General features: G+C 45.7%; 1 protein-coding gene across 1 annotated transcript; it reads left to right on the plus strand.

The window, feature by feature from the left end:
* Positions 1–10,812: 10,812 nt before the first annotated feature.
* DUSP6 (dual specificity phosphatase 6) lies at positions 10,813–15,716 on the plus strand. The gene is made up of 3 exons (XM_067289914.1): positions 10,813–11,761; positions 12,341–12,778; positions 14,196–15,716. Exons 1-3 carry the CDS (start codon positions 11,359–11,361, stop codon positions 14,501–14,503), a joined length of 1,149 nt encoding a protein of 382 aa, XP_067146015.1. The 5' UTR covers positions 10,813–11,358; the 3' UTR covers positions 14,504–15,716.
* Positions 15,717–24,616: the final 8,900 nt, after the last annotated feature.

Below are 24,616 nucleotides of genomic sequence, written 5' to 3' on the forward strand. Positions count from 1 at the left end.
GGAGTGGGAGAAATTGTTTTAAATGATTAGTCTGTGTCTGAATATAAGAGAGATTATTTTTATCGGTGAGCATAGACAGCTAGCTCTTGGTACGCAAGAACTTGTGCTTATTTTTCTCCATTTTTCTCTGAGTAACTACATGCATTGACACGGGTAGTGGTTGAAAGCACTGGGCTAGAGTGAAGTGTGCTCTCATCCTGAGTACTTAATGCAGAAGACATAGTTCCTTTATTTACTTTGCACAGATCCTGGGGAGGAAATTTGAGGCACTGAGAGTCTCTTTGTTTTTGCTCACTGGATTTAAGCAATTCCTCCTGCACATATCAGAACAATGAATCCCTTCAGTCTACCAGGCTGCGAGTGATATAAGGCCATAGATTCACACTGCAGATCTTCAGAATTTTCTAATTTTTAGAAGAGCAATTGGATAATTATACTGACTGCAGGTTCAAACTTTGAGGCTGCTGTTTTCAGAGGCAAGTGATAAATTGAACCCCCTTATGCTAAGAGTCTGAGGTGACATTATGTACGCATTAATAAGCCAGAACATCTGGGCTGAAGTTGTCCTCATTAATTAGGACAATTCTTGGCCAAAATCATATTGGTTGGAGCCCAAAGAACACAGTTTAATCACTGATTCCTCACCATGTACTGCCACTGGTAGAGTCCTCGTCTTGCATAATTCCAGTCTCAGTAAGGACATGCTAACAGTCAACTTGCTGTGTGGGCAAGCACCCACACAGCTGATAGGTCCAATCTCCCTCCATTCCCACAGAGCATGTAATGGGGCTCTTCTTTGAAGCTGACTCCAGAAAATATACTTTCTGGGTGAAAAACATCCTACAGCCCTTTGATCACTCTCCAGCAGCCACTGACAAATGCTCTTGTGCTGGACAGTCACTCAGGCATGTCAGCTGGATGCTCATCACCATTCAGAGCTGTGACCTGCCTCATTAATTGCACTATGTAGAAGAAGAAACAGCATACCAAGACCATGATCATTTGAAAGATTTAGTATTTATCCAGAACAAAAATCCACTGGCTAATTTGGCTGGAGATTTTTGGTACCAAAAGCACAACATGGATCAAGCAAAAAAGGAAAGACTGAAGAGATGATGATGTTGCATGACATCTTTTGCTTTATCACATTTTACCTCCTGTCCAACTCATTCCTGCTTGGATGGTTCTTGATACCCACTCCTCAAGAGCTCTTCTCTTACCATTTGTCACACATTAACTGTGCAGCTTGATAATTGCTATATTCTTACACATTTTCTCTGTGCTAGAAGAGAGGCTATTTACATGGCCTCTCTCGATGGATGCGAAGAACTTTATTTTCACAATTCCCTCCTTGTCTCATGTTTTTAAGTGCCTCCTCAGCACCTTCTTGTGATTCTTAGCTGGCAGAGCCCCATTAAAGGTCATAAGTAGCCAGTATAATGGATCAGCCTCCAGGTGCAAAACATGCCAAGGCCTCCTGCCTCTTTTATTCTTACAGTAGTTAGCTTTTGATTCTTACCTGTTTAATCCTTAGAGAGAAATCTTCTCTGCAAATGCCATTTGGACAGTGATCTAGTATGACTAATTCAGGTATCTTGCTCTTGGGATACAAACCAGTTTTCCTTGTTTCCCTGTAGAGTTCATGTAGAAAAGCAGTCACCTCCATATCCGCCATACTTAAGTCGGGTACCTCATCTACTCACCTTGAATATAGGTCATAAGACATTGCAAGTGTTAGTTTGGAGGCTGCATTTTCATTCTGTAGCCAAAAACCATACAGGCAAGAAAGTCAGGCAAACTAAAACTAAAAAAAAAAAGGTGTTGAGGGTGGGTGTGATGATGAAAAAGCTGACAGGCCCTTACATTCAGTGGCAGTATTTAGCTTTACCATAGTAAATTCCAGGCATATGGCATAACAACTTTCGCACCCTCTTATATGATTTAAAACGGTTCTCACAAATGTTCGTCTCACTGTAACTGTGAAAAATCTTCTGTTTTCTTACTGCTCCAATATTTTGCTCTGACAACTGAGACTTCAAAAAATGCCCCCCAAATCCAGTTAAGGCACTAATGTGTGTTTAATGCAAGAGAACAACAATTCAGGTATTTTTGACTGAAAAGAACTCAGTTAAGCTGCCAGAAATGTCAAAAGTTCCTTGCTACTCTGACACTTACGTAATTGTTCTGTGAACACCCACACACCGGAATAGACCTACTCCACCAAAAATTGCAGGGCTGAGTCACTGAGTGTTCCTCTACGTATCTGAAGACCTAACCATCTAGGATACATCATCCATAGCGTAATTCTAATGTGATTTCCCTGATTCAATAAAGTCACAGTTCGCTCAGGGAAAAAAAAAAAAGAAGAGGATAATATATATCTTTAGGAGCTGCCCACCCATTGGGGAGGAAGAAGCCAAGAATGCCAGCGCTGCCGAAACTCTGCCTTAGCTCCATACAAGGGCAAAGCTGGGATTAGATGTGGTGGTCTGGGTCTTGGATTCTCCTTACTGAAATGAGGCACAAAAACAACTACAGCCTACTCCATTTTGCCCTTTGTGCTGTGTAATATTCTCCTTCCACAGAGTAGAAGGGGAAGAAGGAAACTGCAAGGACAACCTCAGACAGGAGAGTTTCTCATCTGCAGGAACTGTGGCACTTGTGGCTGTCCCAGGCAGCCAGGCAGAGACCTTTGTCTCCAGGAGGTCCCTCCTCAAGATCTGAGAGTTTGATCCTCTGCTTGTTCTTCAGAGGAGCAAACTCTTGTCTCCCTAATGAGTTGCAGGTACAGGTGAAACCTCAGAGGTCTCACTTTCTGCCACGAAAATAGATTTTCTGAATCCAGTTATTACAGCTGGCCATGAAACATCTTATTTGGAGGACAACACTTCTCTCCACCCAGCTCATCTTAGCCCTGGGCTGAGGCACTAACCGAGTGCAAACTCAAAAGGGAACATGACTGAATCCTTGCCCTTACTTCCTCCGCACTTCTGTGTTATTCAGAATCTTCCTCATTAAAATTCTGATGTGATCCAGAAATGTGTAACTTCTCTGATCTGATGGGACTGCAACATGAAATGTTGCAGATGTGTGCAAAATGGGACTGAGACCAAAACCAAAACAATAAGCCAACATTTGTAACAGCTACCAAAGAAAACCACTGACTGAGAGAGGGAGGGAGGCTGCGATACATCACTGGAGAGCATAGGGGTGTTTATGTTGTAGATATCTCTATGACAACCTCTTATCAACATTTGAAGAGAGATGTATGTGCACAGTTTAGTCAGAATAGGTAACTTTGTGAGATAGGTTTATCTTTTACAACTATACTGCAAAACTGCTCAGAAAAAGTAATAATTTATTATAATTTACCTTGCAGTATGCTGGTAGCACCACTGTACCAGATGGATAACATAAACTGTGACCATAAATGGTACTGTGATCATCATGCCATTACGCTCTGACACACCACGTGGTGACCTGCTATTTGGATGGGACAATCCTAACGCTAAATCATCATAAAAATATAAACAGTAAACTTAACAGCAGTAATTCTCCTGTCAACATTGGAACTTACATACACCCAGTCTTCAAGGTATGCTGTATATAGTTACGCTCTTAAATACTGGATCAAAGATGCGGAAATAACTACCATAGCCATCTATGGTTATACCTTGAGATGTATGCCTTTTAAAGGGACCGTGCACCATAAATAAATACTTTCCTAGTAATGCACCCAACCCAGGCATTTTTGACACTGCTCCATGTTTAGGGCATTACCTTTTCCGTCTTCGTTCTAATTACTCCTATTTCTTTCTGCTAGTTTCCCCCTCCCACCAGCCAAATTCTCTCCTTCTGCCAGATTAAAGGAAATTACTAGACTGATATGTGGGAGTTAGAAGGTGTGGTGGCTCCTTTATACAGCTGTAGTTTGGCTGCTGTGTTTTGTTTTGTTTTTTTCTAATGTAGCAAATTAAACCAGAAAACTGGGCTGTTGCATCTCAAGACACAAGTACTCATGTAACTGCCTGTGCTCTCACGCTGCCCCCTTGAAGCCTGCAGTGCCACTGGTGCTTCAAATTCAGCATGTGATTTGAGCCCTTTTTTTAAATGAGACATAACAAGGTATTTTAGCGGCTAGGTCAGGCCATCAGTTGGGTGCTCCCCCGCAATGAACTTTTACCAAATTGGGTTTGACAGCAGATCATGTGGGGAACCCCCAGCCTGACTGACTCTGGTGAGAGATATTAATAAGGAAATTCTTGCTTCTGCCAGTGCATTTACCCTGTTCGGTGTAGTTCTTGCCTGGCCCAGGAGAGGTCCCTATGCGGGTTACATCTGTGAAAAGTAAAACAGAAGTGCTAAATGGGAGCTGCAGGTGCCAGTTCATGTGTCTGTCCATGGCTCCCCGCCTCTGACATCCTGGAGCCAGCCGGTGTGCTCGTCTCCATCGGGTCCCCAGGACACAATCCAGTGGCCATATGAAAAATAGATAGCAGAAATGGAATTGTTCATGCCTGGGTTAGCCTCCTAATTGCCTCTCTTTGGAACCAGAACATACGATAGCTGCACTGCATTTCTCTTCCTGAGCATGCCTGTCCCAGGATGAAGATCCTTCTCTTATGTATTCTTCTGTCCTTGCTCTGCTCTCTGCACAGCTGATTTAACCTGCACTGAGCAGTCATCGTGCTTATTTACTCTTTCTGCAGTCTTAAACAAGCCTTCAGTCATCCCAGGGGCAGACTTTATTCCCAGGGTCAGAACGAGTGACGAGAGAGAGATTTGGGATTAAAAGACCTTGCAAATGCAGAGGAAAAAAAATCTTTAGCATTGGGGAGAGAGAGTTGCTTGATGCTGTCAGGTTTGCTTCTTTTAAGGGAAATAAATGGGATGAAAATGGAATGGTGTTACTAGAGTAACGTACTTCAGCATAGTGCTGATGCCTCCCCAGGTAAACCCACATGTTAGTGCCTAGTGCCTTGTAAGCCCTTCCAAGCACATCAAAACAGGGAGTGCTAAAGAGATTACAGTATTTTCTCGGTGGCCTCATCTGGTGTGGTGTGTGTGCCCAGTATAGTGTGATACAGGCTACCCCTGAAGAGCAGGCAACAGCTGAGGTAAATATACCAGCATGGTGCACTTGGACGTGACTGAATTCCTTGGTATTGGTAAAGAAATAATACAAACACTTTGCTATCCCCATATAAATAATAAAATATTCTCGTACTGTGGGTCAAGACTTTTTGATAGGTGGTGCTATTTTCCTCCATTAAGGTAATGGAGTCATACAAAACTGAATTCCCACTAGTAAACTGGTTTATTCATTTAACTGCTGCCACAAAATTTAAGGGCATATCAGTATTTTCATTTAATCATACAGTTTCAGCACCATTCTTCAAGTTTAGTCTGCTTTTCTTACTTGCTTCTAACATACAGTTCACTCGACTTGCAAACTTTGAAATTAACATGCCATTAATTATAAGACAGGTATGCACAAACAGAGACTTTTGTTTTCATCATTTTTATTATTCTGCCCACCTGGGCTATGTTTCTGTTGCCAGCAGAATGTAAACCACTGTGAAGTGATACATAACTCAGTGTCACCAAAACTGCCACTACTAGTGGTAGCACCTGGTAGGGAAAAATAAAGAAAAAAAAAAAGGCTGGGGCTTGGGGGAAGATTGGGAGTCTCTTCTTCTCCATACATTTACTCAGACCGCCCTCACTTGAGCAGTTGTAAATGGCATATGTGCTGGCCTGTGTGACTGGTCAGGACACTGTGTGAGTCTGGCTAAATGTGTGCCTTGTACTGCCCTCCTGCAAGCTTAATTCTATCTTCTAAGTGAGGCGAACCTTGAAGCTATTAGTGATCTGTTGTCAAATAAAACTGCCCACCTCTTTGCACCCCGAGGAACCATTTGGAGAACTCATGTATAAGCTAAATTCAGATGCAAACTTAGCTTATACTAAAAGAAGTCAAAAGAAAACAAAACCTCTTGAATAAATGCATTTCCTTAGTACCTGTTAAGTATTTTTAAGCGTCATTCCTAAGTAATTGCTAATTACATTACTTTATTACAAGGCACAATTAAATATATGCTCAAGGTCATCCAGCTATTTGCTGTTTCAAGGAAAGCACTTGAGTCAAAAGGATTTCCTAAATTGAGTCATTCAGTGTTTTATTTCTCCAACTTCAGGAATTATTCTAGATGTGATACATAATTGGACATTGAATAATCAGTTAAATGTCACTTCCATAAATTGTTTGTGCTTTACATAAAACAAGTAAAATGCTTTATGGGGCACTGTAGTTCTCCCTTTGAGGCACCCTGCAGTAACTAGTTGCACACCACAAACACTACCCTTCGCATCCAGTTTGGTCTGGGATGACAAATCTGACAGTCTTGTAGTCTGGTTCTATTTTCAAATAGTTCATTCACACAAACCAGCATAAACTGAGACCTTTAATTCTCACTTCTACTAAAATTAATGGGAACGGTGAGAAGGGCTGACAGATAAGCCTAGAAGTGAGAATGACAGACTCTAGGCTTCTAAAAGATAGGGCTAGCCACTGTAGGCCCCATTTAGAGCCAATGAAGGGAAAGGAGCACTTCCAGAGTGCACTTTGCCCTCTCTGAAGGCCCCCTATAAGTGATTATTAAGGGAAATAACTAGCTTAAATGTGAAATTCTAATTTTTGACATCTACAGGTGAATGACTACCATCACTGGTACCTGCAGATTCAGGTATCTAATTGATGGTCAAGGTCCTCAAAATTAATGCCTAATTGCCACCTGTGAGCAAAGAAAACTATATTTCCATTGCAGACATTTTTGAATCACCTGCATTTCCAGTGCTGAGTTGAGCTGGCCTCTCAGCTAAAATCCTGACACCGGCATGTTTCGTGCTCCTGGGCCTTCTGCAGCAGGTGATCTCAGACCATACTTTGCAGACCTTACATAAAACAGCACCAAGATAAAAGATCTCTCTGTCACTTTGACTCAGGTCATCAGTGGGTGGAAAACCAAGATTGGAGTCCCCACTCTAGTGAATATTTATTTATGCAAAGTGGGAAAGGTCTGACCGAAGAAACAGCAAAGCTCCTGCTGAATCTTGCTCCAAATCAAGTAGAAGAGAGCTATAAACTTGCATCTTTAGAGGAAGAAAGCACACTATGTAAGAAAAAATGTTCTCATCCTTGATGTCTAATGCAAGAAGAAACCTCACCAGTAGTAAGTGGCCTGAGACTGCCTCAGCACCCCACGTTGTGGAGCGTCCCACAGGGGCCCAGCCCGCCTGGCTCTAAAATGCCATCAATAGCTGTCTTTTTGGCACTTCTCTCTCCTGTTACGCTGTGTAGACAGCGTGTCTGCCTTATTCAGGGCTAGGGTTTGTGTTACAGGGGAACAAATTAAGCGAAGTAATGCTGAACTTGAATCCTCGTCCCCCACACATGGCTCTTACCCACTGTGCCTGCATCTGTGGTGGGGATGATCTCGGGCTGTAAGCACTCAAGGAGAGCTATTTGGGCCTCTACACACGAGCAGAAGAACGAGCAGAAGGTTTATGGTCCAAAAGCCAGCAATGTAGGCCTTTGGTGATGAATATGCTTTGTGCTGGGCTGAAGGGATTTCGTCCACAGCCAGGGAGACAAAAACAAAACAAAGCCACAAAACCCAGAAATAAACATTGCAAGGTTCAATGTGTGCTTGTGTGCTTGTGGCTGGATGGATGAGGTGCTCATAGTTAACAGCAATAGGCTCTTCTTACTACCTGGATACTATAAAAAATTTCTGGAACTTGAAGGATAGGTGACCTCCCGGTGAGGCTTGCCTGTAGACCTGGCCATGATAAAGCATCAAAGTCCACTCCTGCATGCCCTCAGCCACTGACAGGACCAACGTGGCTCAGATTGAGAAAGGAAAATGAGTGCATATGCACATGTGAACACAAAGATAATAATTTGCCATGTAGGCTTTCGTTCTCCTGTGGCAATCTTCAGTCGGTGTGTGGTGAAGGAGGTCCTGGCACAAATTCAAAGGGTGTCACTTGTATTGTACTTGTTTAACTCTGCTACAGTGCAAGATCTTCTGTCTGGCTCCCAACTCTGCAAACACCACCCTCTGACTCCTGCCATGCAATGAGCTGTCACCAGCCATCATCATAACAAATCTCTGCACCCAGCTCCACTTGGGAAATACAAGTCTCTTGAGCATGCTGCATCTAACTTTTTATTGCCTTCATATATTTAATCTCAATGCTCATAACATTTCAGTCAGATCTGACAATACTAATACTTATTTGCCTTTGCTGTATGTTTTGAGATCTGTAGATGTAAACCTCGTTAAGTACTATCATTATTTATTATTACATTATTATTAGGTAGGTATCTCAATGGGTTTGATAAACTGCTTGCATAATATGTAATTTTCAGTTAAAATGTTGAATAACTAAGATTTTATTTTAAACCACTGCCATGAAACGTCACTGAAAATACCCTGAACATGATAATCAGAACATATTTTCTTCCTAAAATATTGTAGTCATCAGAGAAGCAAGTTTACCTTATACAAACATGGAAGTATTTGATGGAAATAATTTGGAGTTTGTTCTGTTTTATTCAAATCCAAATTCTGCAATGCACTGGTGTTTTTCTGTGCACCTTCATTTTAAAAACATACTCAAAGTACAATGTAACCTTGAAGAATCATGTTAACTAACAATTACATGACTTACAAGGAACAATTTGTATTTACCATATCATTGTGTCAAGCTTGCTGGGGGTTGTCAGAAAGTTTTACCAAATTTTTGCCTGTCTCTTTTAGGTCACATTCACTACATTTTAATATGAGTCCATTTCCTTGTTTTCTAAACTGACCTATTTTTGGGTGGGGGAGAGGGAGGAATGGGAAAGAAGGCAACCCCTTAAGTGAGAATTGATCATTTGGGGATTCTTCTGTAGCTTCTGTTGGGATGAAGATTAACAAAGAAAATACAGCTGATTTTTAACGTAAATGAGTAATCAGAAATGTTCGAAATGGTTACAAGACAAGCATTGTATTATATAGTGCTTTGTAAGATAACTGCAATTAAGATTACTTGAGAATTTCCATTTCAGTTGTTCATGCAGTGCAGAACTTCCATTTCCCGAGCTTCCATTTTCTGGCCTGAAATCTGTGGTTAAGCATGGCTTAGGGCTGAATTATCTAATTTTGTAAAATTTGAGCAGAAGTTGACCTGATGTACTTGGGAAGAAGAGTAGAGAATAAACACAACTTTAATTTAAAGAGAGAAAAAAAAAAGCAGGACTTAAAATTATGATCTGATTATTCATTTCACTAGGTTACATGGTGTGTGTGCATGTGTCCAGAGTCTCACATCAGTCAGGCCAAATCCCCCTGTTCAGGGGCAGAGAATGGTTTATGCAACATGCCCCGCTTTGAAGCCTTCAAAACAGGTAGCAAGGCAGGAGCCTGTCAAAATCTCTGCCGGGAACATGCTGTTAGTGCCATCTGGGTGTTACTGTTTCTTGAAACTACAGTGGCTGATGTCCCAGCTTTAATTAAAACCATGTATGTTTTCTACGCAGAAGACACAGGACTATCTATGCAATTTTCTGTTCCCAGGGTCAACCCACTCCGGCGACTCGATACCTTGGGCACCTCCTTCAGCCTGGGTTAAAAATAATCAGCCGGGAGCGCAGGAGCAGCATAAACGAGATTAGCCTCCTCAGAGCAACGCTACTCCCGGCCAGATGTTGGCAAGGGGATCAGAACCGAGGCCCGGCTGCTCCCGATTTATTTGCGCTCTCTGCTTTTCCACTTACCCCTTTTTTCAAGCCGCCCCTTGGAGCCCGCCCGGCTCAGCTCCAGCTCCCGGCGCCGCGGGGACCGCAGCGCCCTTCCGCAGCGCCGCGGTCCCGGGGCGGGGGAGCCCCCGGACGGCGCCGGCGGGGCCTCGGCGCCCCGCGGAGGGGAGGGCAGGGGGCCGCGGGGCTGCCCGGTGCCAGGGCCCGGCTGCGCGGCTCCCTGCGGCGGCGCTCGCAGTGACCCGCGGAGGTGCCGGGGCGCCGCGCAGGACACGCTAGCGCCGGCACTGGCACAGCTAACGTTTACCTGGGGGGGGGAACCGGCAGCGCCTGCAGCGGGTCTCCTTCCCCGCTAGCGCTTTAAGGACGCCCTCAGGGTTTTAGCAGTGCCCGCAGGCTGTTCGTAACGGGGCGCCGGATCCTCCGCTGCGTTTCCGACACCCAGGAAAGCCGGGTGGCGTAGGAAGAGATTAGCTCGGGGTTTACCCTTCAGCCGCGTAAGGATCAGCTGAGGACAAAGGCTACCCGCCTCCCTAAAAATGGGATTCCCGGAGTGCCCTCATGAAAAGGCAGGCTCAGAGCAGCACAAGGGAATTGGGGGGGGGGGGGAAGAAGATGGGGACACGCGGCCGGGCAAGAGGTCCCTCGCAGACTTGGGATTTAGGCGAGCCCACGTGGAGGGAGAGAAAGGTGCCTTTTGTCCCGCGGCACAACACGGCGAGGCCTGCGGCGGGGGGGGCGCCGCCGCGGCCCTCACCTGCCCCCGCGGCCCCCTCCCTCCCCCCGCCGCGCCGCGGCTGCCGCTTGTTTGCACTCGGCTTATCCGGAGCGGAAATTCCTTTCCGTTTTGTGAATGACAAACTCATTAACAATTCATCAACACAACCTGTTCCAGCCGGCCCGTCGCCGCGGCAACAGACCCTTCCGCGCGCCCCCATTGGCTGCGCCGGAGAATGTATCCATTGAGACGTTCCGCGTTTGTATCCATTGAGGAGCTGCCGGGCGCCGGGGGTGTGCGGGGCCGATTGAAAGGGACATTGATCACGTCGGGGGCGCGGAGCGGCGGCTGCGGCGGGGGAAGGGACCGCCGCTGCCGCGCAGCGGCGCGGGGCCAGACCGGCGGCCCGCGAGCTGCCTCCGCGCTGAGCCGGGGAGCCCGAGCCGGTGGCACGTTAATTGGATTTCATTCACTCGGGGCGGCGGAAAAGCCCAAGGGCTCGAGCTGGAGAGGCGATTAGGCAGGTTCATTCAGGGATTCATTGACAAAATAGAGGAGAGCAGGCAGGCAGGCTGGCTGCGCGCACACACACACGCACAGGCAACCACACACACAGACACACACACGCCGGGGCTGCTTTTCCCTCCCCGTGACTCCACCGCCGCCCGGCGCGGGGGAGGCGGCGCGGGGGGGCTGCGTGATTCATTTTCCTGGGGCGGAGGGAGATAAGTTGTGCGGAGTTGGAGGGGCGCAGCCGCTTGCCGAGCTAGCCGCATGCCTCTGTGAGAGAGGGGCGCTTCCAGAGCACGCTCCGCTCCCCCCGTCCTTCCTCATGCTAGATACGTTCAGACCCGTCCCTTTCGCGTCGGAAATGGCGATTAGTAAATCCGTGGCGTGGCTGAACGAACAGCTGGAGATGGGCAACGACAGGCTGCTGCTGATGGACTGTCGGCCGCAGGAGTTGTACGAGTCGTCCCACATCGAGTCGGCCATCAACGTGGCCATCCCCGGCATCATGCTGCGGCGGCTGCAGAAGGGCAACCTGCCGCTGCGCTCCCTGGTCGCCAGCAGCGAGGAGGACCGGGAGCGCTTCGCCCGCCGGTGCGGCACCGACACCGTGGTGCTGTACGACGAGCACAGCCGCGACTGGAACGAGAACACGGGCGGCGAGTCCGTGCTGGGGCTGCTCCTCAAGCGCCTCAAAGACGAGGGCTGCAAGGCGTTTTATCTGGAAGGTGAGAGCCGCCGCCGGGCCGGGGGGAGCTCGCTGCCTGCCGGGGCCGGGGGTCGGGGTGGCGACCCCCGTGGGGGGGGGGGTGCGGAGCCCTGGGGCCGGACCGTAGCCTCCTCCGGGCATTGCGCACCGCCACTCGGGGCGGACGCCAGCGGGGCAGGAGGCTTTTCCCCCTGCTCCCCCATGTCCCTGTCGTCGCTTTGTGCAAAGAGACCTCGAGGGCTGGAGCCGCTGTGGCAGCGTGTGCAGGACGGGGCTAACGGGGCCCCGACGTGAGCCGAGATGAGAGGAAGCAATTGCCCCCAGACATCTCTCCAGAGGTCCCCGGCAGGGCGAAGCGGCGCCAAGCTTTAATCTTGAACACACGGAGCCCCCCCGTCGCAGCGGGCGATTTTGCTAAACCTTCTTTTACGTTAGTCCGTCTTGCGTGAGAACGTGACTTATTTTTGCTTTTCCCCGGGGCTTGAGGGGGTGGGAAACGGATGTCCATTAGGAGACGGAGCCATAGCGGAGAAATAAGTCAATCTGCCGTCATATATCAGGTTGCATTTTTTTTCCCCGCTTTGCTTTTTTTCCCCAGGTGGTTTCAGCAAGTTCCAGGCCGAGTTCGCCCTGCACTGTGAGACTAACCTAGACAGTTCGTGTAGCAGCAGCTCCCCTCCTCTGCCGGTCCTGGGCTTGGGAGGCCTCCGGATCAGCTCCGATTCCTCCTCAGACATTGAGTCTGACATTGACAGAGACCCCAATAGTGCCACCGACTCCGATGGCAGCCCTCTCTCCAACAACCAGCCTTCCTTCCCAGTGGAGATTTTACCCTACCTCTACTTAGGCTGTGCCAAGGACTCCACTAATCTGGACGTTTTAGAAGAGTTTGGCATTAAATACATTTTGAACGTTACCCCCAACCTGCCTAATCTCTTTGAAAATGCCGGCGAATTTAAGTACAAGCAGATCCCGATCTCTGACCACTGGAGCCAAAACCTGTCTCAGTTCTTTCCCGAGGCCATCTCCTTTATAGGTGAGACCCGGTTGCTTGCGAACAACTACATGTCAAGCCGTAAATTCATTTTCTTTTGCAGAATTCAAAAGAGATTTCGGGCGAGAAGCGGTAGCAGCGTTTCTCGCTGTCTCTGGGGGTTGCTCGGCTTTCTGATTTTTTTTTTTTTTTTTTTTTTTGAAGCTGACTTAAATTGAGGGGCGGGTGCTATTCCCAGGTTTATTGATGAAACCCGGTGAATTTTGACCAACGTTTGCAGGTTGCAAACGCCTACCTGGTTTAGCTGGCTGTCAGGTCGCTATGGGAATCCTCCCAGAGCCGCTTGTGCCGAAGCTGAGCACTGAGCAATGCGCAGGATGGGGAATATTTTTAAACTTGCTTTAAAAAAAAAAAAAAAAAAAAAGCCCGGGGTTCATGGTTTGTGTCTTTTTTTTTTTCTTCTTCCCCTCTTCAGGTTACTGAAGAGTAGTATAATAAAAAGAAACGATCTAGAAAGCTAACTTTAGCTTTTAAATACAACTTATTCATAACGGTATTCCTGGCAAATGTATAGTGAGAGCTTTAATTAAATCTCGTGGTAATAATGATATACCTCTCAGGCTCGGTGTCTCGGTTAGCCAGCCCTTAAACGTTACCCGTCAGCTTTGAAAACGCACGGGCTCGTGAGCTCAAGGAGTTCTGGTTAAAATTTTGCACTTTCCTTCATTTTAGTGAAGACTGAAGTCTCCCCGATCGGGTGCGGAGGGGTGGGCATCACATTATCTGCTGGGAAGCTGTGCTGCAATCCGGTTGAATGATACCGGTAATAGTGGAGAATGTAGGTAATCTGAGCCCAGCAGGAAGAAATGTGGGCTGGAAGCCACAAAGAAACTAATCTCCAGGCATTGTAATGCATTTCCTATTACAAAGGAACCCATTTTCAACCAATGTTGACATCCTGTTCCTCCTAATGGGCTGTCCCCTGTGACTTCCCTCATTCTTTTAAAATGCCTGAATACCTCCATTGTTAGCTGCACAACAGTTGGAGAATAATTTAATAGACCTTTGCAGTCTGCTGGTCTGTATAAAAGGCATTCAGTGACATATTGCAGGATTTCCATGCTGGGGCAAGGGGACTGTAAGAATTTAAGGCACATTTCCAAGCCAAAGAGTGCCTTTTAAAACTGGCTTTTTAAACAGCGTCACGCAGTGTGTCTTGCTCCCCCTGTCTCGTTCTTAATTTTCTCAGCTTTTGGACTCTGGTACGAATGCTTAGGGGACTGGAGTCTCCTCTTGTCCTCATTTCAAACCGGTGAAGTTAACCCTTGCATTGCCTTGTCGGCCATTGAGAGCCGAATCACCCTTTCTTCTTAGTTGATACTTCTCTTGTTTGTGTTGTGAGATCAGTTACCGAGCTGCTGTCTTACGTGTCCTTCTCTGCCTCTTTGTCCCTGTACAGATGAAGCTCGGGGGAAGAACTGTGGGGTCCTGGTGCATTGCTTAGCAGGGATCAGCCGCTCGGTCACAGTGACAGTGGCCTACCTCATGCAGAAGCTCAACCTGTCCATGAACGACGCCTACGATATTGTCAAGATGAAGAAATCCAACATTTCGCCCAACTTCAACTTCATGGGCCAGCTGCTGGACTTCGAGCGAACTCTGGGGCTGAGCAGCCCCTGTGACAACCGGGTGCCGACCCAGCAGTTGTACTTCACCACCCCTTCCAACCAGAACGTCTTCCAGGTGGACTCCCTGCAGTCCACGTGAGCTCCTGTGGCCTCCCTCGCTCCTCATGGGATCATTCCTCAGTGGTTTCTCTTTGGCAGTGGTAAAACGCAGCTTTCTCTTTTTCTGGTCTCTGGTGTCAAAAAGCAGCTGCCGATGCAGGCTAGAAAAGGTTCCACAGTGCGAGCTCAGGTATTGCGAAGGGAGGGAAGGTGGTGAGATCCCTGGGAAGGAAGATAGTGAGCAGCCAGCAGGGGGGCAGTGCACCCGCTGGGGGCAGAGTTGTTCCCGCTCCCTCAGTGGCTCGAATCTGAGGACTTCAAAGGGGTTCGGGTAGGACTGGACAGACTGAGCACATGGTCTCTAGTGACTGGAACTATAGTACTTCCTTCTTTGCTTTTGGATCTGTGACATACATTTTTGTCTTCAGTGAAGACTTTTTGTTTTTGTTTTGTTCTGTTTTAATTTAGAGGAGCCAAAGAAAGAGATTTCAGCTTAGTGTATTTGGAGTACTTGTTTGCCAGAAGCTCAGTAGTATTCTACTTGATCAATGTAAATACTTAATCTTAAATCGATTTGCATTTTTTTTTTAATTCACATGTATTCAAGAAGTCAATCCAAGGCACATCTACACTTTTGTTCTATTCATAAATTCTGCTTTATTTGTTTTGTTTTTGTTTTTATTGCAAAGAATATATTTGCAGCATGCTTAATTTTATTGTTCAACTGAAGCAAGCTTTCCATGGGGAAGAAATGGCAATGGAGAGAAGTTTGCAAATCATGTTTTGTGAGCAAGTACAGTCTCTTCTTTCATATATTTTTCTTTTCTTTTGTGGTGATTTTTTTCTCACACTTTTGATGTAGTTTCACATGATATATATTTTTAAATTAAATTAATTTTTGCCTTACCTTTTGTAAATAGATCATCTGGGAGGAGATTTGTCTTTGAATGAGCAAGATTTTTGATCACTTTTTAAAACTTTCAGATGTGCTAAACAGTGCATTACCTCTGTACAAATTCTTCAGGGAGCTTCACCTCAAATGCAATATTTTGTGTCTTTTTTTTTCTTTTTTTGTATAAAACTGGAAGTATGTGCAAGCATTTGTACCTGTGTGTGCGCACAGTGAACCTGCACACGGTTGCCAATAAGGGAGAGTCTAATTCATGGTGTAAAAGTTTTAAGATGGAATTTATTATAAGAATGTAAAACCTTAAATTATTAATAAATAAATAACTATTTTTGGCTATTGACAACCTGGCTGGTTGATTCCCCCTTTCCCCTCTATGTGGGTGCTGTTAATTGCACATACACATATTTTTATGTTTAAAGGTAATGATTGTTTTCAATAGCTTTTGTACAGCCCTTAAGACAATAAAGTTTTAATTCTCCCCCCCCCATTTCTTCCCCCCCCCCCTTTGGTCCAGTGATGCCTAAATGAATAAACACTGCATATATTGGATTGTTGTCTTGCCTTGGTGAAGGGAGTCGTTTTGAAGACCTTTTATTATAATTATAAAACAGTCCAGTGTCCCTTTGCTACCCCGTGGATGCACCTGACCCTGGGACATAAGGGGCGCTTCTTGGGTACAGAGCCACTGTTTTCGGGCTGTGTTTGCAAGCGTTTGCCATTCTCTTGAAGACACCAGGAGATGGTGGTTTTGTGATCTCCTCTCCAGCAGGAACTCATTTTGCAGGTCCATAAACAGTTTGTAGACAGTAAATGATTTTCTGTCACTGTTCAGCCGTGTTGCACCTTAGCAGGTGAAGGCAAGAAGGAAATTCTCTGTGTGCCGTTAGTCACTTCATTTCCTTTTTTGGACCATTCAGGTAGTGCTGTCTATGCAGAAGGAAAAAGGGGGATTATTGCAATTGCAACACTTCTTGCTGTAACTTGTTTTCATTAACATCCTTCCTAAAGAGAAGTGGCCCAAGGTAGGGTGGTGCCAAATGCTGTGTACAGTAAAACGAAGACTGACTGCTTTTCGGGCTTGGGCTGCCAGCTGGGATTTTGCAGGACTCCTGGCAGTCAGGGAACATTTCATGTAATTTTAGCAACTGCAAGTGTGTGAAATGAAAAGCAAACAAAACATGGGAAAAAAGTGAGTCAGTGTCTCATGCAGTAGTGGCCTAGATTGAGTGCATAAGCTGTGAAAGTAGAAGTGGGTTGCAGTTAAACTTGGCTTGTGCTAATCCAGTTTTGAACGGTTTCCGCTCTTGGCATTCCCTATGCTGCTCTGTTCAAAGTGGAGATTTGCAAGCAGCTCTAGCAATTTCCTGTCCAGCTGCAGCTCAAGTGACTTTTTTTTTTTTTTTTAATATGGTCTGTGGATAATTTTAGCCAGTTTCCTCTTTGTGGATTATTAATCTGCTTTCCTTGTAGAACCTACATAGCTGTGTCCCTACTGTTCTGCTGAAGTCAACAGATGGCCTCCCCGCCACTTCCTCTCGCTTCGCTGTGGGTTTGTTGTCAGGCCACTTCTGAAATTAATAGTGTTTTCTGGCTGACTGCCACAGGCCATTACCACAAAGGGGAAGTAACACATCTGAATAGCAGGAAGCTGGGCAGGGTCACAGTGTGAACTGAACCTGTTGAGCACAATTGGGCCTCTCCCATTCAGCAAGTGTACAGCTCCTCTTCTCTCCTCCCCCCGTCCATTTTAATACATATTGCATATATAAACAGCCTGCTCAGAACACCTCGGCTGTTTACACTAGGCAAATATTTCCGGCGCAATGAATTGCAAATGTTAATGGTGACTATGTACCCGTTAGGGTGAGGAGGTAAATGGCAGTGTGTGACAATGTAGCCTAGGGGAGGGCCTTTGCTTTTTTTGCAAACTGCTTTGAAAAGTTAGTGCTCACAAGGGCTTCCTGCTTCCTTCCTGCTTTGCTGAATGACTAACACTAAATGGGTAGTTCTGCAATTCATCATTTTTTCAGGACAAGCAAGCAAAGAAGGCCAGTTTTGCTCTCACAGAGAGCATCACTCACGATGGCAGAGTCAGGCAGAAGACTTGTTCCAATCGTCATTTTTCCTCAAATGAGCCCCGAACCAGGGTTGTTAGTCAGAAACCTTCGATGAACTTGAACCAGGACTGGATGAGAACAGCTGTGGTCGCAGGCAAACCCAAACCAGGGCTGGAACCAAACCAAAAACTGGTTCAACCTCTGCTTTTGCTGAGGATGTTTGCATATGCTGATACGCTCGCTCTTAATCACAGAAGGCTTGGAGAGAAAAGAGCTGGGGGGCTCCCAACAGCAATATTCCCCCCCCCCCCCCCAGTCCTATGTAGCTCTGCCCCAGCATGCTGCAGGGACCGGTTTATGCCACACAAGTACCTGCCAGCTTTCCAGAGTCCCAGATCTGCTGTTCCTGCAGTTCCCTCCTCACCACTTGTTTCAAACTAATCTGCTTTCCTCTCCCTCCTGCCTTCTTTCAGTCCTTGCTGGGACGGGGCAGAGGTCTCAGGCTTCTGGGCGGGTTGGCAGCTTTTGCAGTTCCTCACCTGGTAAAGTAATTTGTAAAAAGAAGAATAAATCCTCTGTGTCTGCAGGGGCAGGCCCTGTATATATAAGGGAAACAGGAGGGGGAGGCTGCAGTTAAAAAATCACAACCTGCTTCATACTGTAATGTGGAAGTGTGAGATTGTGAATTACTTCAGATGTTACTGAGCTCTTAGGAAGGAGAACTGCATCATCCAGGAATGAATCCCGCAAGGTCTGAGCGCTCTCACACGACCCATCTGTGCCTTTTAACACCAAAGGTGAAATTGTTGTCCCACGGCACCAATGTCCCCTTTGCTCCCGTAAGGCTAAGGTTTCCCTCAGTGCCTGGATGCGCATTAGCACTTTGCTTTCCATTTTCTGTGCGATAGCATAGCACAGCTCATTGTGCCACTTCCTCTTCTTGCGTTTCCTCTTCACACCCTTTCAAACCACTATACTGCCACCTTCAAAATGTCCACCTCTTTCTCTTTTCATGTCCATCATGTTTTCTTTCCCCATTCCCTTCTTGTCCATTTTTTAATGTTGTTTTTCCTCATCTTCTGTTCTTCCATAGACCTTTACCTAAACTCCATGGTCCTTTCTTATTTCTCTTTCATTTTTTCACCCTTTTCTCTTTTCCCCATTGTTGTCTTCCTGTTTTGCTTGTGTTGCCAAAACCAGCTCCACTTTCTCCTAGCTTTAAGCCTCTCTTCTCCTCTTGGATTTCACAATAAAAGAACAGAATGAGTCTCATAGACTAGAGCGGTTTTACTGAGCTATAGGAAGGGCGTGTATGAGAGGAAGAAGGAAGAAAATTCCACCGCTGTCTTTTTACCAGTTCCTAGGAGGCGAACAACTTCTTCTTCTTCTTCCCTGCCTCTCTGTAGGTTTGGCTCCTTCTGCCTTCCTGAAGGGTCACTTATAAGAAGGACTGGCAGAACAGCAAGGTGCTACCACAGCTTTGTGTCTCAAGCACACTTTCCAGATACATGATCATTTAGTCTGGTTAGCTCTGGCAAAACTTAACCCCTGCACGTAATCATGGGGAAAAAATCCCGGGTCCTTGCTCTGCCCAGCACCCAGCTCCTGCCCACTGAGATGGGGAAGGGGAGCACGAAGAAGCAGCCTTTGCTCAGAGGCCCTGCTGAGCCTCCTGTGCCACAGGGTGGTGGCTCCCTGTTTGAGGAGCAGGGAGTGGGGAGGAAAGTGGGGAAAGGCTGAACATGTGGCCACCAAAAGAGCTGTGCTAGCAAAACTGATGCCAGGCTAAATGATCAGGTACTTGGAGAGTGTTTCTTCAGCTTCTTTTGCATCCTGAAAGGCTTATCCAAAAAACCATCTCTGTTGAGAAGGGTGAGGACTCTTAGTTTATGCAGAGCCCTAGCAAAAACAATTGTCTTTGAATATTTAGACTCAGCTACAGCTTAGGCCCTCGCTCCACATTTCTCAAGGTCACTGAAAGCTTTGCTCAAGTGAAAATGCAGGACAGATTCCTTAACTCAGTTTGGTGCCCCCCCAGGCCTTGGACATATAGCACAGATGCAGGGGTGTGTGTGCATGTTCGGCATCATTCTGTTCCCCCAGAAACACAAGTCTGGGACCAAACTCCTCCCTCGCCCAGCGGCACGTATGAGTAACTCCTGTGACACCCGTGAGATGCTGCGCATTGACAAAAGGGCTGAGTTTGCAGCACACATTTCATCGCCAAGGGGAAATACAGGCTACCCACTCGTGTTTTCTGATGACATGTGGTGACACTGGGGTATCCAGACTCTGCCTTTTCCTCCCCCAACAGCCGGAAATGGATGGTGCTGTATCATGTTTCTCCTTTCTTCATAGCTAAATTTGAGACATAAGCATGTGCTGTAACTTAGTAGATTGCGCAGACAGAAAGCTAGTATGGGAGTTGCCGCTGTCTTTTGAGTGAAGTGCTTGTCTCTGTAAGGAAAGGAAAAAACTCTGTTAGATACTCTCTGTTGTTTGTTATCATAGGAATCTGCAAGTGCTGAGGGAATTTTGGAGCACTCACAGCCATAGCTTTTCCTCATAAGGCAAAGATGAAGGATGTTGACTTACCACAAACACAAGGAGATGATTATCAGATGGAAAGTAGGGTATGGAGTCTGTTTAGGAAATATTTCTTAATGACAGAAGATGCATTCAGGACTATATTTGAGAGATGCTATGGAAAGTGGCCCTGCTCGACTTCACAGCTGCGATCCCCAGGATGCAGGAAGTGCACAGAAAAGCTGGCGCTGTCCCATCCTTCGGCTGTTCCAGCACTGCAGATACCAACGACATGAAACGATACGATGTGGGAGGTCTGTTTACTTTAACATGGAGACGATGGTGAAGCACTTTGCTCATTTTGCCAGGGCACAAGTGTTTTGGAAAGTCCTGCTGCTGAGGTCTTCTACCTTTCCAAATGGACAATGTTCTCACATAACCACAAGACTTCTTTTTTTTTTTTTAATGCATTTCTCTATTTTTCTGTTAACGCCATGTTCTGGGGCATTATGAAAGTCTCTTTTTTTCTTTCTTTCTTTTTTTTTTCCTGCTGACCTCAACTTTTTAGGAAATAAATTCCCATCTGGAAGCTAAGCCATCTGAAATACAGATTGATGGCTGACACTTGGTTTACTCAGGGCAGAAGTTCTTTACAGCTTAAAGGTGGCATTTTTTTCCTTTAAAGGAAATGTCCTTACGAAAATAGCCTGGAAACACTACTGTTTGTGAAAACACACTAGTTGTTCAGTTGATGGGTTGAACACTCAAATGATGTATATCAGCATAAGTGGGAACTACCATTGGAGACTGCCACAGTCTGGTGGTCATGACAATCTGGAATGTTTTGGTGACACTACCTACCTCTATATCGTAAACAGTAATGGATATTAATGTTTTCTGTAGAGCCTTTTTCATTAAATACAGTAATATTATAGGATTCTGAACTAAACATAAAACTGGAAGGTTAAAATGTCTCAATACTGTGAGAGAGAACTTTTCTCCTTATTTTTAAATATAGTACTTTTAGTGTCCTGGGGACCTATTAACACATAAAAAATAATAACTCAGAATCAGTGACAGTTCAGCTGTTGCTCTATTGATTAGGATTTCCTGTATTAGCAGTGATATAAATTACATTCACCTTCTCAGTATTTCTGTTGCATTCATTCTTTGGGGAGTTTCTAGGCCATCCCTGCCCTCTGTAAAGAAATGTAGCTCAGCACGTCTCACCCAGGCTGAAATTCACCCTGTGCTGAAGCCTAACACTGAGTTCTTATTCCTTTTAAGCATTAGATAGGCCTTGAATAATGCCTAGACTCTGTGGAGGGTGTTTTTGTTATAAATATAGACAAAACGTGTCTGCTCTCTGGCAATATAAAACAGGAACAACAAATTAGCCTTTCGCACACACCTTTACAGTCCCTCACCCCATTTTTTTGTTTTAAGTGACATTTTGCAGGCTACTATATGTGAACAAAAGCTTTTTTATATTCATAAATTACCAACAGAGCAGACAGCAATGCCTATTATTAAGGTGGACCAATGCTTCCTCTTATAAGAGGACTTTCTTTTCAGATGTTTACAACTTTGCCAGACTTTGTTTGGACTTGAATATAAATGCCTCAGGCTGATCTATAATGATAAAAAGAAATGAATATCCCTCTGAAAATGTCATCCTGAAAGACTTGGCCCTTTTTCCTAAAGAAAATGCCTTGTTTTTTGTCTGTGTAACAAAATCTGTCACTGTTTCCTTGAGCAGCTTCGGCACTCTGCGCCTGGAGGAAGGGACATGAAATCTGGCAGGGTGTGTCAGGAATGCGCCTGTCGTTCCTTCCACCAGAAGCTTAGCTTGCCCAGGCTTCAGCATTTGGAAAATGGCAATTTGCACATGCCAAGCAATTATATCTTGAACTTTCTTTTTAAGTCAGCACCACTCAGATTTGACTGGTGTGCTTCTGGCGTTGAGCAGGCTGCAGAAATGCCAGCACCACGGGGTGATGGCGCGTGTGTCCCCCGGCCAGGATGGCAAGGCTGAAGGGACTTCCCAGTCGTAGTTGCCTCTGCGAGGTGGCACCTGGGGTAGGAGATTGACGAGGGAGATGAAATGATGGTGATATATGGGTAGGTACCACAATAATGTTGTGATTTAAAACCTACAGGATGCCAAATGTTACAGGTATTATTAGATGTCAAGACTGTCATGTTGTTGCAATATTTACAATACCTATTTTGATTCTGGATTGTGTGCAGAGTCAGTTTGAGTTTTGGCATCCAAAGGGTGTGTCAGTGAGCTGGAGGACTATGTAGTGAGTCCCATACCCTAAAGGGATGTGAAATAGGAGGGGGAGATCTCTACCTCCACAGCACCTCCTCGGGATCCCCCAGACTCCTCGCCATGGTAAGGCCCTGGGAACTGGGAGGCATTAATAAAGATGGAGGAGGAAAGAGCCACCTGGGAAATGCAGAGATCCCATCAGTGACAGGGATGGAGAACCTGTGTGGGAGGAAACAGGCACAGCACATGTGAGAGGAGCCTGCGGTGCAGGTGGTTTTAGCACAGCTTCGTTCAAGAGCTGGGCAGAGACTGGAGCGAGGAGCAAGGGAAGCGGCAGAGAGCAAAGGAGGGACCGTGAGGGGCCTGGAGGTGACATTTGGGTGAGACAAGGAAGTGCCATGCAGGAATGTCCAGGAAAGGTTTTGGCATGCGGTCCAACAGCACTTCAAAGCAGCCTTAACCACTAACTGCTACAAAAAGCCACAGTCTTGCTCTCTGGCACTTCCCTGCACATACGGTCCCTTTCACCAGCACTAGTGTTCATCCAGCTCTGGCACGATCTGGTTTGGGGAGCTAAATCAGAAGAACACTGATGACATTTTTTGGGCAGGATTATTTTGCTGCTGGTTAGCTACTCCAGCTGGACCACGTAGTTAAGAAGGGTACCCGTCTCAGAAGAGAGAAGGCGGTGAGACGGCAGCGACTAATCAACGTACCTTGATCATGTAGTTTTCATGTCAAGTTACCTCCAAGACAGCTTTGATGAGAAGCAGGGCCTATTGCCCCAAAATGGAGAAGTCTAATTACAAAGTTATATTGTTTCAGTACCTGAGCAGTACTGGTCACAGCTAGCTCAAGTGTCTCTGCACTGTGCACCTTTACATTCTTGTTTTTCCAAGGCAAAATACGTAGGAGATAAGTCATCTGTGAATAGTTTTGGGGTTAGACAGCGGAGAATATGCACATGTCAAGTGACAGAAAGCTGGGTACCTGGCTGAGGTTGCTGCTGGAAAGGCAAGAGCTGAGGAAATGTAGCTGCTCCTGGGGTTCATCCACAGTTAAACTTTGCACTTAGGTGTCTCAGGTGGCAGCTAGGTGTGCAAGTTCTTCAAAGCGTTTGACATCACAGCCTTAATAATATTCTTGTAATAGAGTTTTTGCTTCATGCCAGCAATACATATTTCAGCCTCTGTGCTGAGGACCAAATGAATGGCATTCCTATGGCTTTACACAAGAGTAGCTGAAATCACACTCAAGCCCTCAGTTTGTTATTAGACTATTAAGGTCTTAAAAGACCCCGTCAATTACAGTGGGAGAAAATTAGCAGGATTCTTATTTTTTTATGCTTCAAAGGGTATGTAAGCTTCCTATGATGGGATTTAGTCATCTGATATGTTTATACAGTACCTAGGCTAATGAGAACTGGTTAGAGCTATGGGACATTATTGTGATGTGAATAATAAATATCACAATGTCTAACTGAGGTTGAAAGAAAATTTCACTGTTACTATGAGTCCTGCACATCCAGGTGCAATGTGTGGCTTGACTTAACCAACATGCATGTTGCTATATTCCAGAAGGGCAGTTCTTATCCTCATCATTGGATTGTTGAATCATATTACTGAGCTCAATGAGGTTATTCCTGTTAGTAAAGTTATTCACATGCTTAACTATCGGCAAAATCCAACACTGAGGTATTTTTTTGGCTGTGAAAACACTTTGCAAAGCACAGGCTGTATAACAATCAATAATACTGTCTAATGATTGAAGAAGACAGAAATTCTTAGGCAGGGCAATTTCCCACATTATTGGAATTTTCTGAATTAACAAATGATTTAAATGCCCTTGTGTTTTGGCCGCTCAGTGTAAGAGAGGAAGAAGCCTAGTGTTTGGGAAGTGCAGAGCCCTCACACCCTGGGGGTCCGGTCCTGCAAAGAATCTTCAAACAAGGAATTTGGGCAGCTCAGTCTCAAATCACTAGCCACTTTGGTAAACTCCTGCCTACCCCTTTGCTTTTGAGAGTCTCACAGATGGGGCTCACAGTCTATGTCAGTGCTAAATGGAGACCCTGTAACAAATTTGAAGTGATCCAGTGACGAATTGGGTCCAGGAACTATGAGTCTGAGTGCCATTACTTGGGGGAAAAGGAAAAATAGACTTTCTAATGTATTCTTGTAAATGTGAGTTACTGTTTTTTAAGAAATGTAGAAAGAAACCTGTATTGTTCCCATCTGAATGTCAAATGATTCTGTTCCTTGTGCCTGCTACTTACAGTTATGATGAAGATTGATTCATCCTTTGTCAAAGTTTCTAGCTGTTTCTGTATTTCAGGTGTCTGCCTAGAAGTCACAATTGTTGTCAAGCAGGTCTTTGATCTATTGGTAA

Source organism: Apteryx mantelli, chromosome 1 (assembly GCF_036417845.1).
Source record: "Apteryx mantelli isolate bAptMan1 chromosome 1, bAptMan1.hap1, whole genome shotgun sequence".
NCBI classification, from domain to species: Eukaryota; Metazoa; Chordata; class Aves; order Apterygiformes; family Apterygidae; genus Apteryx; species Apteryx mantelli.

Excerpts from the sequence above, each read along its gene's own strand:
- DUSP6 (XM_067289914.1), top strand. The coding sequence starts at position 11,359 with ATGCTAGATACGTTCAGACCCGTCCCTTTCGCGTCGGAAATGGCGATT. Across the intron at positions 11,762-12,340 it reads CAAGGCGTTTTATCTGGAAG|GTGGTTTCAGCAAGTTCCAG; the intron begins GTGAGAGCCGCC and ends TTTTTTCCCCAG. Across the intron at positions 12,779-14,195 it reads CGAGGCCATCTCCTTTATAG|ATGAAGCTCGGGGGAAGAAC; the intron begins GTGAGACCCGGT and ends GTCCCTGTACAG.